The sequence below is a fragment of the Amblyomma americanum genome, chromosome 3 (genome assembly GCF_052857255.1).
Source record: "Amblyomma americanum isolate KBUSLIRL-KWMA chromosome 3, ASM5285725v1, whole genome shotgun sequence".
Lineage (NCBI taxonomy): Eukaryota > Metazoa > Arthropoda > Arachnida > Ixodida > Ixodidae > Amblyomma > Amblyomma americanum.
The window spans coordinates 161,321,931-161,342,281 of NC_135499.1; the positions used below are offsets into that span (position 1 = coordinate 161,321,931).

General features: G+C 47.3%; 1 protein-coding gene across 1 annotated transcript in view; it reads left to right on the plus strand.

Annotated features, from left to right (window-relative positions):
* LOC144123433 (uncharacterized) overlaps window positions 1-16,897 on the plus strand; it is a 35,054-nt gene extending 18,157 nt beyond the window's left edge. Inside the window, exons 7-9 of the mRNA XM_077656256.1 lie at window positions 5,235-5,457; window positions 15,884-15,992; window positions 16,560-16,897. Coding sequence (XP_077512382.1) covers window positions 5,235-5,457; window positions 15,884-15,992; window positions 16,560-16,578 — 351 coding nt within the window. The 3' untranslated portion in view covers window positions 16,579-16,897. The remainder of the gene's footprint in view (window positions 1-5,234; window positions 5,458-15,883; window positions 15,993-16,559) is intronic.
* Window positions 16,898-20,351: the final 3,454 nt, after the last annotated feature.

Consider the following 20,351-nt stretch of genomic DNA (forward strand, 5'->3'; position numbering starts at 1 on the left):
GTACTTTGCACTTGCGGTGTTTTCGGTAATGACTTCCTTTTCGTTGAAAGTTTTGAGGTGACATGTTTCTGAGCAGGCATTGAAGTTTTTTCCAACATCGTCCTCGCTGAACCGAATACACTCTGGGAGAACAGAGAAATGAGTTCAAGTCTGAGTACGACAGACCTACAGGTATTTGAGAAGGCGATGCCGATGAGTTCGAGGTCATAACAGTAATGCAGGACAGCTCAGCGGAAGAAAAATTGCACAGGAACATCATTCTAAACAACGCACACTGAAAAGAAACTTTATTTAACATGTCAAAGTAAAACAGTGCACCAGCACAGTGTATCGGCTGTTCGTCCATCGTCATAGTGCTGGTGCGCTCTTTCGCCTTGATAGACCGCCCTAAGTGCACTGCGAATGACAGCGGCAGCTCTGCCTTCACGCAAGATTCGCGGAGGTGAATATGAATGTGATGCACTTTTAGCTAATGGTCTGCAGAGCAAGATTTGGGAAGCGATACTGGATATGACTGAGGGAAGGTCTGAAAAAGAAAGAAGGCTACTGATAAGTTCTCAATGCTTACATTTGCGCTATTCTGGGATCACGAAGGCGGCCTTGTGACCCCTGTAATATGTGAAAGGTCGAGGTCGCGACGGGACTCTCATTCTTCACGCATGTTCTTCTTGGACCTCGGCGTCATCACGCGTTTAAAGCATGAAATGCTTTAAGCCCCCGTTGTTGGCGCGCTGTAGGTGACCTTGGCGCCAGGATGGAGAACACGGAGGCGAAAATGAACTTTGGCCATACTCTCACACCCGCCGCGGTGATCAGTGGTTAGGGCGCTAGGCTACTGATGCGGAGTTCCCAGGTTCGAACCCCACCGCGGCGGCTGCGTTTTTATGGTGGCAAAACTCTAAGGCGCCCGTGTGGTGTGCGATGTCAGTGCACGTTAAAGATCCCCACATGGTCGAAATTATTCCGGAATCCTCCACTACAGCACTTCTTTCTTCCTTTCTGCTTTCAATACCTCCTTTATTCCTTCCCTTATGGCGCGGTTCAGGTGTCCGCCGATATTTGAAACAGATAATGCGCCATTTTCTTTAATAATAATAATTGGTTTTTTGGGGAAAGGAAATGGCGCAGTATCTGTCTCATATATCATTGGACACCTGAACCGCGCCATAAGAGAAGGGGAAAGGAGGGAGTGAAAGAAGAAAGGAGGAAAGAGATGCCGTAGTGGAGGGCTCCGGGATAATTTCCACTGTAGACGGGAAGCGATGCAGTGCAAGTAGATTTTTGGAAGAAGTGGTCTTTGCTTTCCGATTTCTAAATGCTTGGAATACCTTTCAAATGTCAAGCGTAAGAAGTTGCTAAAAGATTTGCTTGACTGTGTCTTCCCTGAGCCGATATATCGATCTGTGTATAGTGGAGGCCAAGGAGGAAATGTTTTAAAAAGAGTGAGAAAAATGGTGGTGCCAGCGGATGTGAAGGCGTTTTTCTTCAAGTTGCACACTGCGACTTTGCCGATTAAAGCGTGGATGGAGGAGAAGGGATTGTTTTTACCATGGGATGCTGACTGCTTGTTAAGTCATAAACCAGAATCAATAGAACACGTCTTTATTGATTGGTGGGATGCGCTGCTCTTTTCGGACGTGCTCCAACGTAGAATAAAGAAAGACTGACCCTTGACGCCGTATGCGATACGATTCCTGTACGTTGAGCTGGGTCTTTATAAATACGATGTAATTTTACTTCTTGGCCTGCCCTGCATTTGGCGAAGCAGGATGGCTGTACGACACTGCGATGAAGATGCGCGGTCTGTCCGAGATTACTTCAAATAAAACATATTTAAGCTGCGTGAAGTGTACAAGGAGCCATGTTTTGGAGATGAAGTTATCGAGTTGATGGGAGAGTTGTGTTCTTTGAAACAGTTTTGATTTTCTCACGTGAGTGAAACGCATGTCCGCTCTCGATGTTTGAGAATGTAGCGCAGAACATGTTTGTGGTCTGTTGTACACAGTCTAAACAGGCAATAAAGGCAAACAGAAAATAAATGGCGTGGCGGAGTGCTTATCATGCTCGTCTCGTACTCCCGGGGCCCTGGCTCGATCCCCAACCTCGACCAATTTCCTACTCGGTTTTATTTATTTTTGCTTGATAGTTGTCGCTCACGGCCAACGCCGCCGACGCCGACGATGACACCGGCCTTTCTGCGACACGGGGCTCTTAACGCTCTCACGTTAAAAGTTTATTCGAACGAACTAATCCGAGGTACTCAGGCCCCTGTGTCTGCGCACGTCCCCACTGTACACAGGTGAGGTGGACGTTGTTACATACTGATGCCAGCCCGTTGATCAGCGGTGTGTCCGCACCCATTCCAAGCCCTCGGTTACCTATGAACTTCTTCCTTATATGTAACAAACTAGTTCGGCATTTAATGCAGTTAAAACGAGTAGAAGTGCGAAAGCATGTGTTTAGCCTGGTTGATTCATGGTTTATTTCCCTGGGTCGTTGTCACTTGTTACAACGATGTTAGACAGGTTGAGCTGTGATCGAGGCTAAGCTTATCTGATTTGTTCGCGCTCCAGGTGGAAGTTTATGAAGACTACAATGTGAAATGCAAAGCGCGAGAGTGTGTTGCAGTATAACATGAGTCGTGATACGCTGCGGTGATACCTTAGCGCTAACGTGCATTGGCCAGCGGGTGCTAAACCCAGTCAGGGCAAAATTTATTTCTGTACAGTCAAGTTAAAGGCTCCACAAGATTTTTGGTTGGGTTTAGACCCCAAGGAAAAGATCTTTCGCCATAAAATGACATTTCATAAGCGATTTAGTTCCCTCCTCAGCCTCAGTTATCGCACTTACTCAGGTCATAACATGCGCATTGCTAACTAAAACCTCGGTTAAGCCCTGATTAGAAAAAAATTTCATTTACGTATGTACGCATGCATAGGCTACTGGAAACATTGACATTCACAAGCAGACATGGCGCTAAGCATGCAAGGCGAGAAAAAATTAGAGGTACCATAAGCATCTTTGAGCAACTAACAGGAATTGCTTCTGGGCGATGTAAAACGGTATAGCATACCTATTGACGGAGTGAAACAGCAATAATCTGACACAGAAAAAAAGACCTTAGCACCAGTTTGGTCTCAAAACCAGAACAAGACGATCGTTAACAGAAATGAATGGGCACGACCACTGCCGCGGAAACTCTTCCTCTCCCAAGATAGAGAGTTCCTCCGATAAGAAAGATCAGCTCCTTTCGAAGACGGCCAAGTATTGGCCACACAGCGCGGCGTCGAAATCCACCAGCGACCGCGGTGCATCGACTGCGCCATAAACTAAAAAGGCCCGCTACAATTAACAGGCGAGCAAAAAGGCAAAAACGCAAAAAGGCGCCCATGTGCTGGGCGATGTCAGTGCACGTTAAAGATCCCCAGGTGGTCGAAATTATTCCGGAGCCCTCCACTAGGGCACCTCTTTCTGCCTTCTTTCTGCCTCTTTCTGCCTTTCCCCCAAAACCCAATTATTATTATCATCAGCATCAAATGAATGGTTGTCATCGAAGGAGAATGATGTGAGGATGCTGACCGAAAAAAAAACTAAATGGGATGAAGAGTTAATCATTAGAGCCAAAAATTTCAAAAAGGGGGCGGGCAGGACCAAGGGTTCCGCGAAATTTGAAAACGCCGGAAGTAAGCGGAGCCAAAACGTGGTGGAAAGTTTGAAAACTCGTATTGGGCAATCACGTGACCAGTAATAAGTGACAGATGCGTAACCAGGAGATAGAAAAATAATGAAAAATTAGGGGCAATTAGGTAATTATTGAGAAGCAAAAGGTAATGGACCGGTAAATAGACTGGACGGGTATATAGGGCGGGAACGAAGCGTGACGGAAAATTTGAAAACTGGAAATGTTTGCCGGGATGGAATGAGGGTATAATCAGAGTAACTCGATAACCAATAAACTGAACGAGAAAACAACAATGGCGCAAAATCTTATAGGCGACCAGTGTCGAGGAGGAGGCAATGCTTTCGCATTCTTACAATGCGGGTAGCTGCAGTGATCGCTAATTTTTTAAGCGCATTCTGCACAGTATAAGGGAGACTACTGCAGCGTGCGCGCTGTGTAACGATATACAGCACCCGTCAGAAGTTCCCAGGACACAGGTTAATTCTGCTCTGAGAACTTTGAGTGTTAAGTAGGTGTCTTACGCCCCACACTATACTGCTTCAAAGTGGACTCTTTTGCCTGAGAATTTTTGATGCACCCTGTAAAACCTCTGCCGGTCCACCGCGGTGGCTCAACGGTTTAGGTTGCTTATCCCAAAGTCGCTCGGAGGTTCCATCCTAGCCACTACGGCCGCATTTTGATGGAGGCTAAATAGAAGAAACGCCAGGGGGCAAGGCGACGTCAACCCCAGGTAGTCTAATTTAGAGCTCCAAACTACGGCGTCTTTCATAGCCCATGTATGGCTTCGGGACATTTGCAGGTTACTTGTTCCCATTAGAGAAGTACCTGCCATCAGCGTATGGAACAAACTACGCCCCTTGTACGCAGTACACTATATTGGTGACATAGACAGGGAATAAAAATGAGCCTTGAATGCTTATTTGCGGCATATTGGTGACGACGACTTGTTCAGAAGGTCTAGCACCACCGATATCGACGTACTGTTTTCTGTGGCCGAGCTAGATATCATTCCAGTATCTGTGCTCCACAGACGCAGTAGTTCTGTAACTTTGTAAGAATATTAGGATTGATGGGTTGGAATGCTTTTAAAAAATCGGTATTTAGTGAGAAAGAATTGATTGGCTTTTCATCGTCGTAAGGGCTATCTCGGTCGAACGACACATTATTAAAAAAGGTTTAAACTAACGAATCGTATTTGGTCGATTTCTAGTATATTAGCTCATCAATGCCTTTAATGAATATGTGAAGAAATCAAACTAGACTGCAGCTGATTTCATCCCATGTTTCTTTTATCCAGCGGTACCTTTCATAGTAGCATTATATCTGCGTATACGCCAAAAATGTTAACATTCCTTGAGCAATAGACTGCGCTAGTGCGTCCACATTGATGGCTCGCGGTTGACGTAGCTGGTGAGCGCTCTTTATCTGTGAGACCACACTGCTACAGGTGTGACGTCTGAAACCAAGACGCCTTCAGATGCCTTCGTTTCGTGCACTCGCGCTGTCACAGCTTCTGCTTCAGCTTCAGAATGTGCTTTCTGCTTTTATGCAGCACGCTGAGAAGGGGAGCCACGAAAGCTATCCGCGAAGCAAAGAGAATGAGCCGGCGGCTGTGACTGGACTCGGAGGCATGGAGCCTTCGACTCATCCAGCTGCCACCATCGAACCAGTGCCCAGTGTAGACCGAGGCAACTCGCGGCCAAAGAAACGCCAGGGAGCGAAGACATCTCGCCGCCGCAGAGCTAGTCGAGAACCTTCGGAGGATGGTACATCTTGTGAGTATGCACCTTCTTATATAGCCTTCTCAGCGTCTCATAGCGCCCGTCATCTCGTCCAAAGAAATGTCGACCTCCAAAAATTATCAAGATGCGACTCTTAAATTTAAGTTTAACGCCGACTAAGCATGCCCATACAGGCTAAAGGTCAGTTTATGCGTGTGCGTGCGTGTACGTGTACGTGTGCGTGTGTGTGCGCGTGTGTGTGCGCGCGCGCCGGTTGGGCGAAGCGTTTAAATTAGAAAATTTGTGATAACAGCGTGACATGGGCAGTGTTGGAAGCGAAACTTCTGCACACGCCCGATGATCAACCAATGGCAGCAATATGAAAGATGAGAGTACCTGTCACGACTCACAAGGTATGCCTGCTGGCTCATCCAGTCACGTGGCCTTCGCCACCATCCTCAATTATGCCACGTGCCGGAAGCGTGCAGGCTGCGTCACTATGGCATGGAGTGATCCAGCAGTGTGCACTAATCGTTGAAAACGGAATTCAGACAATAACAACCTTGGAGTAAAGCGGTAGTTCCCACCGGGTTGACGGAGCTTCTCGGCTCTACCTCCGCGTGTTTCTTCAAGAACCTACTAACTGTGGAGAGGTGTCGCTTTGTTTCCCACCCAATGAGCGGCTTGAGTGTTTTACACAAGGTGACACTTACTGTACTAGTAAGCCGCCGCACTGCGCACATGCGCTGTGGTCGCTTCGTCGCTGAATCTTTACAACCTTGTAGAGGATTGCAGACAACGATGCCGACCCACCACCAGTCGCCGTGAACGGCTCAATTGCTTTCGATATTATCGCGTCCCTAAAGCGACTCGTCCGCTGCAAAGGTTTCGGCCAGGAGCACACGACCACTCTGGACAGCATAGTAAGCGGTTTGATAATGCCTGCTTTGTAGAAGCAGACGTGTACAACTGACTTTTTTATTGGAATGAAGGCCACTCTTGTCTGAAAGTGTTTTGACTGAAATAGCGCAAGTCTGCCTATTACAAACTTCGGATACAAAGAACGCAAACCGTGTGACCACCACGTTAATTTGTAAGTTCGAGCGACTGTATTTTTTTCAGCTTGAAATGCGTGCTGCTACCTGGCGTGTCATTTGTTATGTTCGCATCCAAAAGGTGCGTTTTCGTCAAAGGAAATAGTGGCATGACAGAGAAATGCCGAAGAGCCTTGCCAAAGTTGCTGTTATGCTGCTTATTAGTCATACAAAACCGTGTAAGGCGTTGGGCGAGAAAGCAAGTTTTGTCTCGGATGAGCTTTTGAAGTGTGGTGGGGACATAGTCACGCGAACTTTAACTTCGCCGTAACTGTCACGTGGTCTCCTTTGTGACGAGAAAGTTAAAAAGGAAAGTATTTTAACTATCCCGCTCTGGAAGGACGCCAGGATCTGCCGCGTAGTCCCCTTTGTGACGAGAAAGTTAAAAAGCAACTTATTTTAACTACCTTGTTCTGGAAGGACGCCAGGATCACGCTGGCGGAGAAGGGAAGAAGAATGGAAACCAAGAAGAAAAAATTGGAGGACGCTCAAGCTTCGCCTTTAAGAGTGGAACGCGACAGCGCGTTGCAGCACTGCCAGAGAGTCCACGGAACGCCATCGCCCGTTCGGCACGACGCCTTGCCCGTTAGACGAATCGCTCTGATAGGTGCGGTGAAACGGACGCGCGGAGCGGCAACCACGTAGAAGCGCTGCCAGGCCCCTTGCCGAAACGCGCGGGACTCAAGTTGCAGTTGTAGTTCGTCGACACATCGTTCTCGACAAACCCGATGCCCCGAACGCCAGCATAGCTTCCGCGCCGAACGAACGGGCAGCAAGCCGCAAGCTTCGTGGTGAACGCGCTTTGAATGCGCGCTGCGTTGTTCGCCGCTCACCGCGTGATTCCTGCGTCCCCGCACGGCCCCACTGCGCCCGAACGAGACGTGAGGGAGGCGCTGCCGTAGCGCACCATCTGTTGGGGCAGTGTGGTACATTGCGAGGAGGAGGATTTCTTGCTCACGGCCGACGCCGACGCCGACGCCGCCGACGCCGAAACCGGCTTTTCTGCGACACGAGCCACGAGCCCTTAACGCTGTCGCGTTAAAAAGGATTGGATGGATGGATGGATGGATGGATGGATGGATGTATGGATGGATGGATGGATGGATGGATGGATGGATGGATGGATGGATGGATGGATGGATGGATGGATGGATGGGCGGATGGATGGATGGGCGGATGGATGGATGGATGGATGGATGGGCGGATGGGCGGATGGGCGGATGGATGGATGGATGGATGGATGGATGGATGGATGGATGGATGGATGGATGGATGGATGGATGGATGGATGGATGGATGGATGGATGGGCGTATGGACGGAGGGGCGGATGGACGCATGGACGGATGGGAGGATGGACGGATGGACGGATGGGCGGATGGGCGGACGGATGGGCGGACGGATGGATGGGCGGATGGATGGATGGACGGACGGACGGACGGACGGACGGATGGATGGGCGGACGGATGGATGGGCGGACGGACGGACGGTCGGACGGACGGACGGAACTTTATTCAGCAAGAGAATTCGAGGCCTGCAGGCGTCCTGGGTCTGCGCACGATCCCACTCACATTCTAGACGTTCATGTGGTGTTAGTCCATGACGTACGCGGCCCGCCTGATCGCGATCTTCTGCCTGGCGAGGTAGGCTGACCGTAGTGAGGCCTCCCTGTCCTCCCAGGTTCGGAGAGGCACCGGACCGGCGAGGCCAGGGGAGACCGGGCATGATCAGAGTATGTGGGTAAAGGTGGACTTGGCTGGGAGCACAAAATGCATATGGGGATACCGGCATAAATTTGGAAAGATTGGCTGGTGTAGGCAACGTTCCTGCCTGCAGGCGACGCCAAACTGACTGTTCTCGGGTAGTGGGGGATGGGTGGGGTGGCGGGTAGATTAGGCGCTCAGCGCGGGATTTTGCGGTGACATCAGCAAAGGAGTGCATAAGCTCCTTCGAGAAATCCCCTACTATGTTCGCCTGTGGCCGGTTTCTAGACCTTCGGGCTAAGGAGTCGGTGGCGTCGTTGCCGAGATTTCCTGCGTGCGCAGATACGCAGATGAGCTCAGCGCGTCGGAAGCAGTGGCGGGTGGGCATGTGCAGCAGACATTGCGCAGTGTAATGAACCCTGCCCATGCCAAAAATTTAGAATGGCGGTTTTTGAGTCACTAATATTTTAACGGGCGTATGTGTATGCCAGAGAAATGACTACAGCGGTCTCCTCGGCTTCCTCAGAGGTGGTGCCTGAAGGAAGCTCGAAACTTAGGGGTGTTATGTGTGGGTTGTGGACAACCGCAGTGGCTCCGTGCTCATCGCAGGCGGCATCCGTCCAAACAGTATCCGGCTCATCCCCATACCATTTGAGCAGCTCTGCCGCGCGCGCCTGCCTGCGACCTTGGTCATGGTGGGGGTGCATGTTCCTAGGTAATGGTATGGCATATATTAAAGTGTGAATGCGGGTCGGGAGTGTTCTTATTGATGGGTTGTTTGCAGGGACAGTGATGCCTAGCTGAGTGAGTATGCGTCGTCCAGTTCTGTAGCGTGTAGTCTATTATAAAATCAACCCCGCAGGGGGGCGCCTGCAGTTTGCAGGCGTCGCGACGGTGAGTGGCGACACCGCGGGTTCCCGAGCATCCGCAGGGACATCTCCGCAAGGGGATGATGGTGAACTGTGCATCACCACGGACCCGAGCACCCGCGCCTCGCCGTGCGTGGCATCGCCGTGTCCAGGGAAAAGGGGATCCTGGTGGTTGAGCCGATGCCGAGCGTTTGGACCCTTAAGGCCCCTTGGCGGAAGCAACACACCACTTTGGCCCCAGCTTCCTGCAGACGGCACCTCCGGCCTGACCCGACCGGGGGGAATCGGCAGTCGCCTTTTCCTATCCTCCTCTTCATCTTTAACTTTCCTATCTCTGTCTCACAACTCTCCTATATCTTACTCACTTCTTGGTTTTTCCTTTTTTCCTGGCGGCGAGGGTTAACCTTGTGTGACCAACTACCCTGAGTTGCGTCATATTTGGTTATAGTTGAGGTGTACAGCTGGCGTGGGCAGGACTTGCTATCAAGTTCCTGTCCCGTCCCCTTGTTGGACTCCGTGGTGGGTGGCTGGCACCATGACCGAAAAACAAAGTTTTTTTATGGCTCCCCAACTTTCAAAACCCGATCGCTCTCTCAAAAGAGGGCGGAACGAGGCAGACAATTCTTTCAAAAAAGAAAAGTAACTTTCCCCAAATATCATGTGATCCACAGTGAACAACAAGATAAACAGGCAAGAATAATATCCCCCTTCCTTATGTCAAAGTGCTTGACTGAAACCCTAGGCATTGGCTATAAGCTGTCAAAAATGGCCAGCGGCGACTTATTGCTCGAACTGTGTGACAATGTCCAACATTCTAAGCTCTCCAACCTAACGTCCATAGGGGAAATCCCGGTCTCCGTGACTCCTCATCGCTCACTAAACACTGTCCGAGGCGTAATATCGGAAAATGATTTTCATCACATAACTGAAAAAGAAATGCTCGAAGGACTCATCGACCAAGACGTCATAGATGTCCACCGAATCAAAATCCGGAAGGACAACAAGGAAATAGACACAAAACACATGATCCTGACGTTCAACACCAGCACCCTGCCCGACACAATCGATGTGGGATATTTGAAAATCAATGTACGACCATATATACCAAACCCTCGCAGGTGTTTCAACTGCCAAAGGTTCGGCCACGGCTCACAGAGCTGCCGCGGTCGTAAAACGTGCGCAAAATGTGCCTCTAACGATCACCAGTCTGATGTATGTGACGCAGCCCTGTGCTGTCCAAACTGTGAAGGAGAACATGCTGCATACTGCAGGGCGTGTCCGTCCTGGAAGAAAGAAAAAGAAATTATCACCATAAAGACCAAAGAAAACATTTCTTTTAAAGAAGCGAGAAGGCGTTTTGCGCTTACAAACACATTCTCCTTCACAGCAAAACAAAACTTCGCTGATGTGGTGCGCAGGGGCGTAGCACCGCACAGCACTCCGGCACCTGCCAAGGCCCGCTCCCACCGAGCCTATGGCAGGGCCATCCACGCCCCAGGCAGGGTCAGCGAAAGCTGCCCTGTCACTGCCAAAGCAGGGACCGCCGGTCCATGGGTCGGCATCCCGCAGGACCTCCCCCCGTCGGGAGAGGCCTGAAACTAACACAACCGCGGCTGCGCGGTCCTCCAGCACCTCTGTTGAGGTGATGGATACACACCCACTCCGCCTCCATTACAGCGGCGGAACAGCTCTCTTGAGCGAAAAAAAAGACAGGCCCCTCATAACGGGCCCACCTCATAAGTAAATCTCCTTTCATTTTCTTTTAAAAACACAAGCATGGCTTTTTTAATTCAATGGAATTGTAGAGGACTTATGCGGAATTATAGTGACATAACACATATTTTAGGGTCAATGTTACCCATAGTTTTATGTCTTCAGGAGACCAATCTTGGTCCACAACATGTGCATATCCTGAAACATTATCAAACTTTTAGACGCGATCGCGAGCAGGCAAATCGACTCTCAGGAGGCGTCGCAATTGTCGTCCAAAGCGGCGTCCCTGCTCGAGAAATAAAGCTCAATACAAAACTAGAGGCGGTTGCAGTCAGCATCGTCAGCTATAAAACACTAACAATCTGTTCCGTATACATTCCTCCACATTTTACATTAACAGTCCATGATCTAGAAGAATTGATAGGTGAACTTCCAGAGCCATATCTGGTAGTTGGGGATTTTAACGCTCACTCCCCTTTTTGGGGAAGCGAGCGCTGCGACTCTAGGGGGCAAACAATCGAAGATTTTATCCTCTCAAATAACATCTGTCTTTTAAATACAGGAAAAGCAACTTATTGTTGCCCAAGCTCGGCAAAAATGAGCTTTCTCGATTTAGCTTTCGCATCACCATCGCTTTTTACAGATTTTAAATGGGATGTCTTAAATGACCCTCTGGGAAGTGATCACCTACCTATTATCATCAGCCTCTCATCGTCTACTGCAGTCATCCCCACAAGACCACGGCGCTGGAAACTTCACCTCGTCAACTGGTCACTTTTTACAGCAAGTGCCACACTAGAAAAAGAATTTTGTGAAGATCTCAGCATAGACGAAATTAATGGAAAATTTACTACATGCATAATATCGGCCGCTACACTAGCCATACCACAAACAACAGGCCTCGTACACAAAAAACATAAAGTATGGTGGACACAAGAATGCACATTGGCAAAAAAACAACAAAATAAAGCTTGGGGCTCTTTGCGTCGGTATCCCGCAGCGGAGAACTTGATTGCCTTTAAAAGGGCCAAGGCCAGAGCGCGATTCGTTCGGAGAAACGCCGAGAAATCCTCGTGGCAGAAATATGTGTCCTCTATAAACAGCTCAATAACCTCAAAAAAAATGTGGGAAAAGGTTCGAAGATTCAGTAGTGACCACACCGCTTTCACACTTCCTCTATTGACTACACCCGGGACACAAACATCATTAGAAGAACAGGCCAACATACTAGGTGAGCATTTTGCTGCAGTTTCCAGTTCGTCCAATTACACAAACACGTTCCAGAAGCACAAAGCAATAGCAGAAAAACAAAAACTTCCATTTGCAGCAGGTATGCACGAGGACTACAATCAACCCATCACAATCCAGGAATTGATTAAGGCATTATCTTCTGGTAAAAAGACAGCAACAGGCCCAGATAATGTGCATTACGCTATGCTTGCCCATCTCTCTGAGGTTGCCGTGCAGGCATTGTTGAACTTCTTTAACAAAATATGGATGACTGGCAGAATACCTGAGGAGTGGAAGAAAGCAATAATAGTACCTTTCTGAAACCCGGAAAACAACCAACAAGTCCTAACAATTACAGACCGATAGCCCTCACCAGCTGCATCGCTAAATCTTTCGAAAGCATAGTAAACATTAGACTGACCTTCACACTTGAATCTCGTCGACTCTTAGATTTACATCAATGTGGATTTAAGAAAGCATGCTCGACCACTGATCACCTTGTCCGCCTAGAAAACACCATCCGAGAGGCGTTCATCCACAAACAGCACTGTATCGGTGTCTTCTTCGATTTGGAGAAGGCATATGATACCGCGTGGAAGTTCGGCATCCTCCATGACCTAGCAGATCTAGGGATCCGCGGCAGGATGCTGAACTGCTTGAACGACTTCCTGACTAATCGCACATTCAGAGTCCGTCTGGGAGCAACTCTATCAACGACATTCACCCAAGAGAATGGCGTACCCCAGAAATGCATTTTAAGTACGACGCTCTTTATAGTAAAAATGAATTCTTTGGCCAAAGTAATACCTAAGTCCGTAATGTATTCAGTTTATGTAGATGACATACAGATAGCATACACTTCATCCAACATACTGTCCTGCGAGAGACAAATACAAATCACAATAAATAAACTGGCTGCTTGGGCAGAGAAAAATGGATTCAAGTTCTCCCCTCAAAAAACAGTAGCTGTTTTATTCTCAATACGACGAGGCCTACTGGTCGATCCCAATCTGTGCTTGAATCAAACCACACTGCCAGTCAAACAGGAACATAAATTTTTAGGCGTCACTTTTGACAAGAAACTTACATTTCTGTCACATATTAACAACCTGAAAAAGAAAGCATCCCAAGCCCTCAATGTATCAAAGGTACTCTCGCGAAAACGGTGGGGGTCCGATAGAGCATGCCTATTGCAAATATATCGCTCTTTGGTGCGCTCCAAGCTGAACTACGGGTGTGTGGTATATGGTTCGGCAAGAACATCCTACTTGAAACGACTGGACCCTGTTCATAATCTTGGTTTGCGCCTATCAACTGGAGCTTATAGAACATCCCCGGTAAAGAGTCTTTGCGTTGAAGCTAATGAGCCCACACTAGAGGATAGAAGAGTCACACTAACATGCACGTACATCCTAAAAACCCGTTCTCTCCCTAAACATCTCTGCTATCCCATTGTTACCAAGTGCCCATCTAGGAGATTATTCAATAATAAACCACATTTTATCAGGCCACTAATAATGCGCTTTGAAGATAAATGTGAAGACTTAGCAGTGCTGGACGCCCTACCTAATATTGCACAAAGACATGAATATCTACCACCATGGTACAGCCTTCCTTCAGTGTGTGACTTCACATTGACACACTTAAAGAGAAAATACCACACGAGCACATACTGCAAGAGTTCTTTGCACTACAAGAAAAATATGACACTTACACCGAATTTTACACTGATGGCTCAAAAACAGAAAGTCATGTCGGAAGTGCAGTAATTCAAGGAACAAATGAAAAAATGATACGATTGCCACAGTATGCATCGGTATTTACTGCGGAGTGTTATGCCATCTTTGTAGCTGTAGAACAAATAGTAAAACAAAACATAAAAAATAGCATCATTTACACCGATTCACTCAGTATGCTAAAAGCGCTGCATTCTACAAACGCTGCTGAACCCATAATAGGAAAAATCATACATAACATAGTTAAAATTACAAAGCAAAAACATAACATTATATTCTGCTGGGTCCCTAGCCATGTAGGAATTTTAGGTAATGAGAGAGCAGATGCTTGCGCAGCACAAGCTAGAATTGGCCATATAAAACAAGTTAACATACCACAGAGGGATTTTTCTAAATTACTGCACAGTAAACTCAGGAATAAGTGGCAGATTGCATGGGACGAACAAACAAACAACAAACTACATTCTATAAAACCTGTTTTGGGAGAATGGAGATCATGTACACATCAGGAGCGTTTCATAGAAGTTATTTTGTGTCGACTACGCATTGGACACACACACCTTACTCACAACTTCTTACTGACAAAAAAAGGCAAACCTCTCTGCGAAATGTGTGGCGATGAACTCACGGTAAACCACATTTTAATTGTATGCAAAAAACTGGAACAACTGAGGAAAAAATATTTCACAACATTGTACAATGAATACATCCCACTACACCCCATGTTACTTTTAGGAGATCAAGCACTGGTTGATTTTTCTAGCATTTTTAAATTTCTCAGAGAAGCCAATGTTTTATACAAACTTTAGATATAAAAAGCGTAACCTTTAACAAAAGCTCTAACCGTGTGTTTGGCGCATCATAGCCTAAGTTGCTTTTGCGCCATTAAAATCAATATAACTAACTAACTAACTATTATAAAATCAAGAGTTCGACGAAAACTCGTCTGGTCAGGGTGAATCATAAAACGGGACATTGAAGTCGCGGACGATTGAAGACGCACAGTCTATTATACTGTGATTGTAAGTTGGCCTCGCGAAGTTCATGTAGGGTGTTATGGTCTCCGAGTTCGAGCAGTTTTTCGTTTCTAGTGCTTTTTTTGGTAATTTAAGTGCTACATTTGTTGCTTGCCGAATCAAGCAGTCTGTTTGCTGGACCTCACTGGTTGTTAGTTTCAGGTATGGCGTAGCATAAAAAATTCGGCTGAGGGCATAGGCGTGCACTACGCGAAGGGTGTCCGCCTCTCTCAGCCCATGTGCGCGTCCACCCACCCTTTTAATGAGTTGCGTGGTGGCTGCGATGGCCTTTTTCAGTCGCTTGTGTCTCCGTTTTTTCCATCCCGTTGAAGGTACAGTCCTAGAATGCGTATGGTATGAACCTGGGGCACCTGTCTGCCCTGAATTCGGATTTCTATGGGGGTTTGGTAATTCCGTACCTTAGGAGGTAAGACGAGTAATTCTGAATTTTCTGGCTAGCACGCTAGTCCGATTCTTGAGGTGGGTTTAGTAATGGTGTCTGCTGTCGTTTGTAGCGTGTTTCAGCTGCATAGCACCACACTCGCAACATGACTATGCAATGTACAACTTCGCCCTCAGTTACGCTATCCAAAGATGAATGTCGAAATGTGTGAAACTGCACTGCTTTATTCACTTGCTGTGTAAGTTTTCGATTCCTGCATCAGAATCTAGCCGAAAATGGGGATCGGATATATCGGATGTGTTCTAAGCCTTACTGTCCCATAATTCACACTTGCAAATAAGTCTAACCCTCGGTCCTATGTGGTGGCAACAAGACTAGGGGTGCACAAATTACGTCGTTGTGCGGGTGGAGTTCATATGTCAACATAATGGTGGACCAGTGATTTCAGCTGCTGTATAATTGTATTTCGCTGTGGGGGGTGCCACCAAAAGCTCACCCACATGTGCGTATATCAGTTAATGATACGCAAAAAAAACTGCTGTGCTTCTGAGGCGCACTTTTATTTATGTATAATTGGCAGTGCTAACCAATATCTAACCAATATAACAAACCAAATTTAGATTGTGGTCCAGAAAAACCCTTTCAATATATAGAGCAAATTTTACTTTCTGCCTCACTCAGTAAATACAGCTGCGTGTGTGTGTGTTTAATTTTGCAGCTGTGGCCTCTTCAGCGGCGGATGAAGAAAGAGTCGCACGGTCTGCGAGCGGGCGGCCAGTGCGAAGCGCAGCCATTGGGAAAAACTACAAGGAACCGGACATTGGAAAGTGAGCGGCTACACTTGCTGTTTAGAAGCTACGTTATGCTGAAAAGGCGACTGATGACTGTGTTCTTAAATTGGGTTCGGCTTTTTTGTGCTATGAGAACGAAATTTTACGTCATAGAGTCGAAGATAAGAAAAAGCAACGCCATCGCGTTGTGCCAACTTTGTGCTAACTGCCGACCGTTCGATTTTTTTCTTTTTACAAATCCAAGTCAAGTGCAGTAGGAGGAGACGCTATTTTTGTAGTTTAGGCCCGTCCGTAGAGGAGCTATGAAAGGATGCCGGAACCTTGCACCTCCCACTGTGTAGCGGAATTTATGACACTGAAGTGACGGCATGAGTGGTTTGCTCGCGAGCACTCGCTGATTCTGTCACCATGCGTTCGTAACGTGCACTTCATCGAGAACAGATTTAGAATAATAAAACTATGAACAACCCTCGAAAAATTACATAATCAACCCATTTGCTACATCTGTGCCAGCGGAATTTTTGCCGCATTTCCCGGTAATTACTTTGTCACTTTGTCATAATTATTGTAGTGTATCGTATGTTCTTTTTTTGTTTTCTGCAGGAAACTTCGGCGGCCATGACCTCTGGAAACATTATTCGGCAAATCGGCACTGGTTTTTTAGAATACACTCTCATGGCACCTTGCATTATCTGATTACTGGACCCAAAGCTTTCACGCTAGTGCATGAAGCCCTCTTTGTGTCTTACATTATTTTAATTAGTCACATTAGGAGCGCACAGCGTTCCAAATAGAGTTGAAATGCCCAACTTTTCATTATGTCACATTTCCTATTCAGTTTTCGCTAATTTTACATTTTCTATCATTGCGTTCTTTCCATTCGCGAACTGCATTTTATCGTGCCAATCCTGCTTTGGCTTCTGGTGGCTCTTTTACTGTTCTTAGTGCTTTATGTTTTATTATACTTTAATTGTCCTAATTGTTACATTTTACTTTCTTTTAATGTTTAAGTACCGTCGAGAGTACCGTCATGCACCCATGATTATGCCACCCACAATCGTGCAATAAAGTGTTTCGAAAAATGGCTTTTTCATAACTGCCTCCCAAAACAGTTCTCAATACCTTGCATCTCTAAGGGCCACATGAAATGCAGCTGCAAGTCAAACTGTAAAAGAGGCGATAACCGACACCGAAGAGGCATTTTACAGCTGTTCCGCGTCTTCAAGCGCAAAGACCGCGTCGCCGACGTATGCCTGAGCACACAAATCTATTAGGTTGCTTTCGTGCAAGATCAGGCGAACGCGACAGACCATCGCCGCATAACGTGCACTGCGGAAGGACTCGCGGTTGTGTCGCAGCTCTGCAACTGAGCGTGTTTTCTTTAGCTCGTCTTTCAGCAACTAAATCGTTCGGGAGCGAGTAGAGTCAAACATGCATATATCGAACTCGAAGTGTATCACAAAATAATGCGATATATCGATAATTCGATATATAAACAGGTGGTAATATGGATAGAAGGATAGAAGGGATAACACATTGCACCCACACGTGTGACGCGTCCTTGCGACAACATGCTGCCCGGTCAGAGCAACGCTCGCTAAGCGTTGGCAGGTCTAACTTGCTTCGCACTGAAGCCGCTGCGGACGGTGCCTAGGAACTAATCATTGGATATAATAAGACGTCTAATCCTATAACCAATAGAATATAAATAGAGCAATCGTCCATGCAAATTGAGGCAAGGCTGGCTTCCTCAACGCCTTCGGCAGTGAAGCGCGCCAAGCCAGAGCTGCCGCTGGCTTTAATTTGTTAGGCTGGCTTTACCGCCAGCCTAACACCACCTTAAATCACGCGGTAGTTGTGAGCATGGCGTACGCATTCACCAAACCCATTCACAGCCTTCGAAGAAGCCCCTGCAAGAGTTGCCCCAAATGGAATCTGTCCACGTCTTAGTGCTGGCCTTAGTATGAATGAAGGCCTAACCAAGAGGCAACAAAACCAATGCTGAACACTTGATCTCGGTGCCGCGGAAGACCACTTCTCGCACGCTTGGCTGTCCCGTCTCATAATCGCCTTCTGCATTCTGTTCTCTTTGGAGGGTCAGATTTCGGGCTTCTATGCCTCGAAGAAATTTCTCGATTATGCTTTTCATTTCTCTACACCGCAGTTAGAAAAAATTTTCACAGCGGGGACAAACATATAGTAAATTTTAATATATAAGGTTCTGAAGTAATTTCAAATCATAGCTAAAGGCAGCTGTATTAAGCGTTATCGGAGAGCAAAAGTAAATTTTGTTTGCAGGACACGGAAGAAGGCGGGGAGTCGAAAGCCTGGCCACTTTGACAGTGGCTAGAAATTAACCATTCTTACCCGAGCAAAGTCTTTTGGCGAGAAAATATATAGTCCCGTGACACAAATGACGAAGCACTAACTTGCAAACAGCGTGTACACAAAGATACCTGTCCCTTGTTTTGTTCCCAATTTTTAGTTGAAAGAAGCATGTTAGAACAGGCCATGCATAACAAAGGTATAGTTACTCTGAAGCTCGCGGGACATGAAACCTGGGACAAAAATCATTTTTTAGACGAAGTGACATTTTTTTTTTCCTAAAAGTAATGACGTGGTATAGTATACAGTGACACTAATTATTTAAAGTGGCTTCGTCTGTCGGCGCTCACCAAGTTCGATTGAAATGAGTTCTGGCTCACTCAACATCGCACGAATACTCACGAGCGCACATCATAGCATGCTGTAGCGGTAAAAGTTGCAAAAAAAATACAACATGAGCGAGGACGCTGTTTTCAAAGCCTACTGTAGCCGGGAGGCCAGAAAGCAGAGCGGACAGTGCGACCAGCATCAGCGTCCCATCGCGGGCACCCGGGGGGCATGAACAGTGCTGTGGCTTGCCGAGTGACCCGCAGGCTCCAACACGTACTACCATGCCACCTCTGTCCAATTTGCAAGTGCGCCTTCAAACGAACTCCGATTTTAGCAATGCATTTACCCTCGGGGGGGGGGGGGGGGGGGGGGGGGGGGAGAAAGGGCGGAAAGACGCGTTCCCAGCGTTCATTTTTGTTTTGTTTTATTTACAGCTCCAACTCGTTCCAACCACGCGTTTCGTCAAGTGCTGTGGTTGACCTTCTTTGCTGCGAGCCGTTTCCTTTCTTTTTTTCTTGTTTGCAGAGTTCTCTTCGAGCTCGCTAGAAAGAGCTCCGCTGTTATGTGCGAGTACAGCACAGAGCAAATTCTGCATCGACGATCATGCGTAGAGAACAGCGTTTCCCATTGGTCGCGACTATAGATTCAGCGTCTCTCATTTGCCTCATCGCGAGCATCGGTCTTACATCCATATACAATTTTTACTGTCTTACATTGCTCCCTACCATGCTGTTACCGGACACGTGCTTGATCTGTGAGGCGTTTCCATAGCATGGGCATTCAATTCCACATGTCCGGGCGGCATATCTGTCGTCACGCGCTGCTCACGCCCATTTTCTTCCTTTCTACACGGCGTCTGCTGGAAGGAAACACATTATGAACGGCTTCGCCTCACGTTCACAAAGTGATTCTCCGTGCCTAGTACAGCCACTTTGGTCAACCAGCACTCATACAGTGCGAATGCCTGGTTTTGACCTTTTCTGTAGGAAGAGCTGATTCAAATTTATGCTTCGGCGAGCAGTACAAGCACGGGAAGCGGGGAAGGAACAAGAAACAGCGGCTGTTCCAGCCTTCGCGCCGCGTGTTTATGGCTTCCTGGAACTGGATTCATAGGTTTTATGTCTGCTACACCTGCGTCTATTGCCTCTCCTTTACCCTACTCGCCGACGCGTCCATCGAGAATTATGCACCTCACAAAGAGAGGGGGAAATTGAGCGACAAACAACTCATCATGAATGCGGCAAAGAAGAATCACGAGCGAAGGAAGCGATGCTCACGCACGAACAATAGACTTAGGGAAGCCACGTATGGCGCTCCCATGCAGTGTGTCCCGACTGCTACTTGACGTTGCGTTACGTTGAGTACTCATGTTGGGGCAGAAGGCTATCTCGTGGTGAAACCGTGAGTGGTTCACTCGACAATGCCAGATCCCACCTATTTTCGCCGCATGCTCCCGGGCTGTGGTGTGTCTCGGTAACAAGGGGCGCATGAAAGAGGTTAATGGTGGCATTGTACTGTTTTTATTATTTCCTCTTTTTGTATGAGCTTCTGCGTCGTACTTAGAGTCCGCCTTTGGAATTTTTTGCCATTTTAGAAGATTCTAGTAGAAACATAACATCGCCCACTATTGTCGGCACCTGTCGTATCGGATGTCTAAGTACTTTTTAATAGCTTAAAAACAATGCCTCTGGAAGCAGCCATACCATAGGTGTGGTATCAATAAACGGTAGACATTACCCT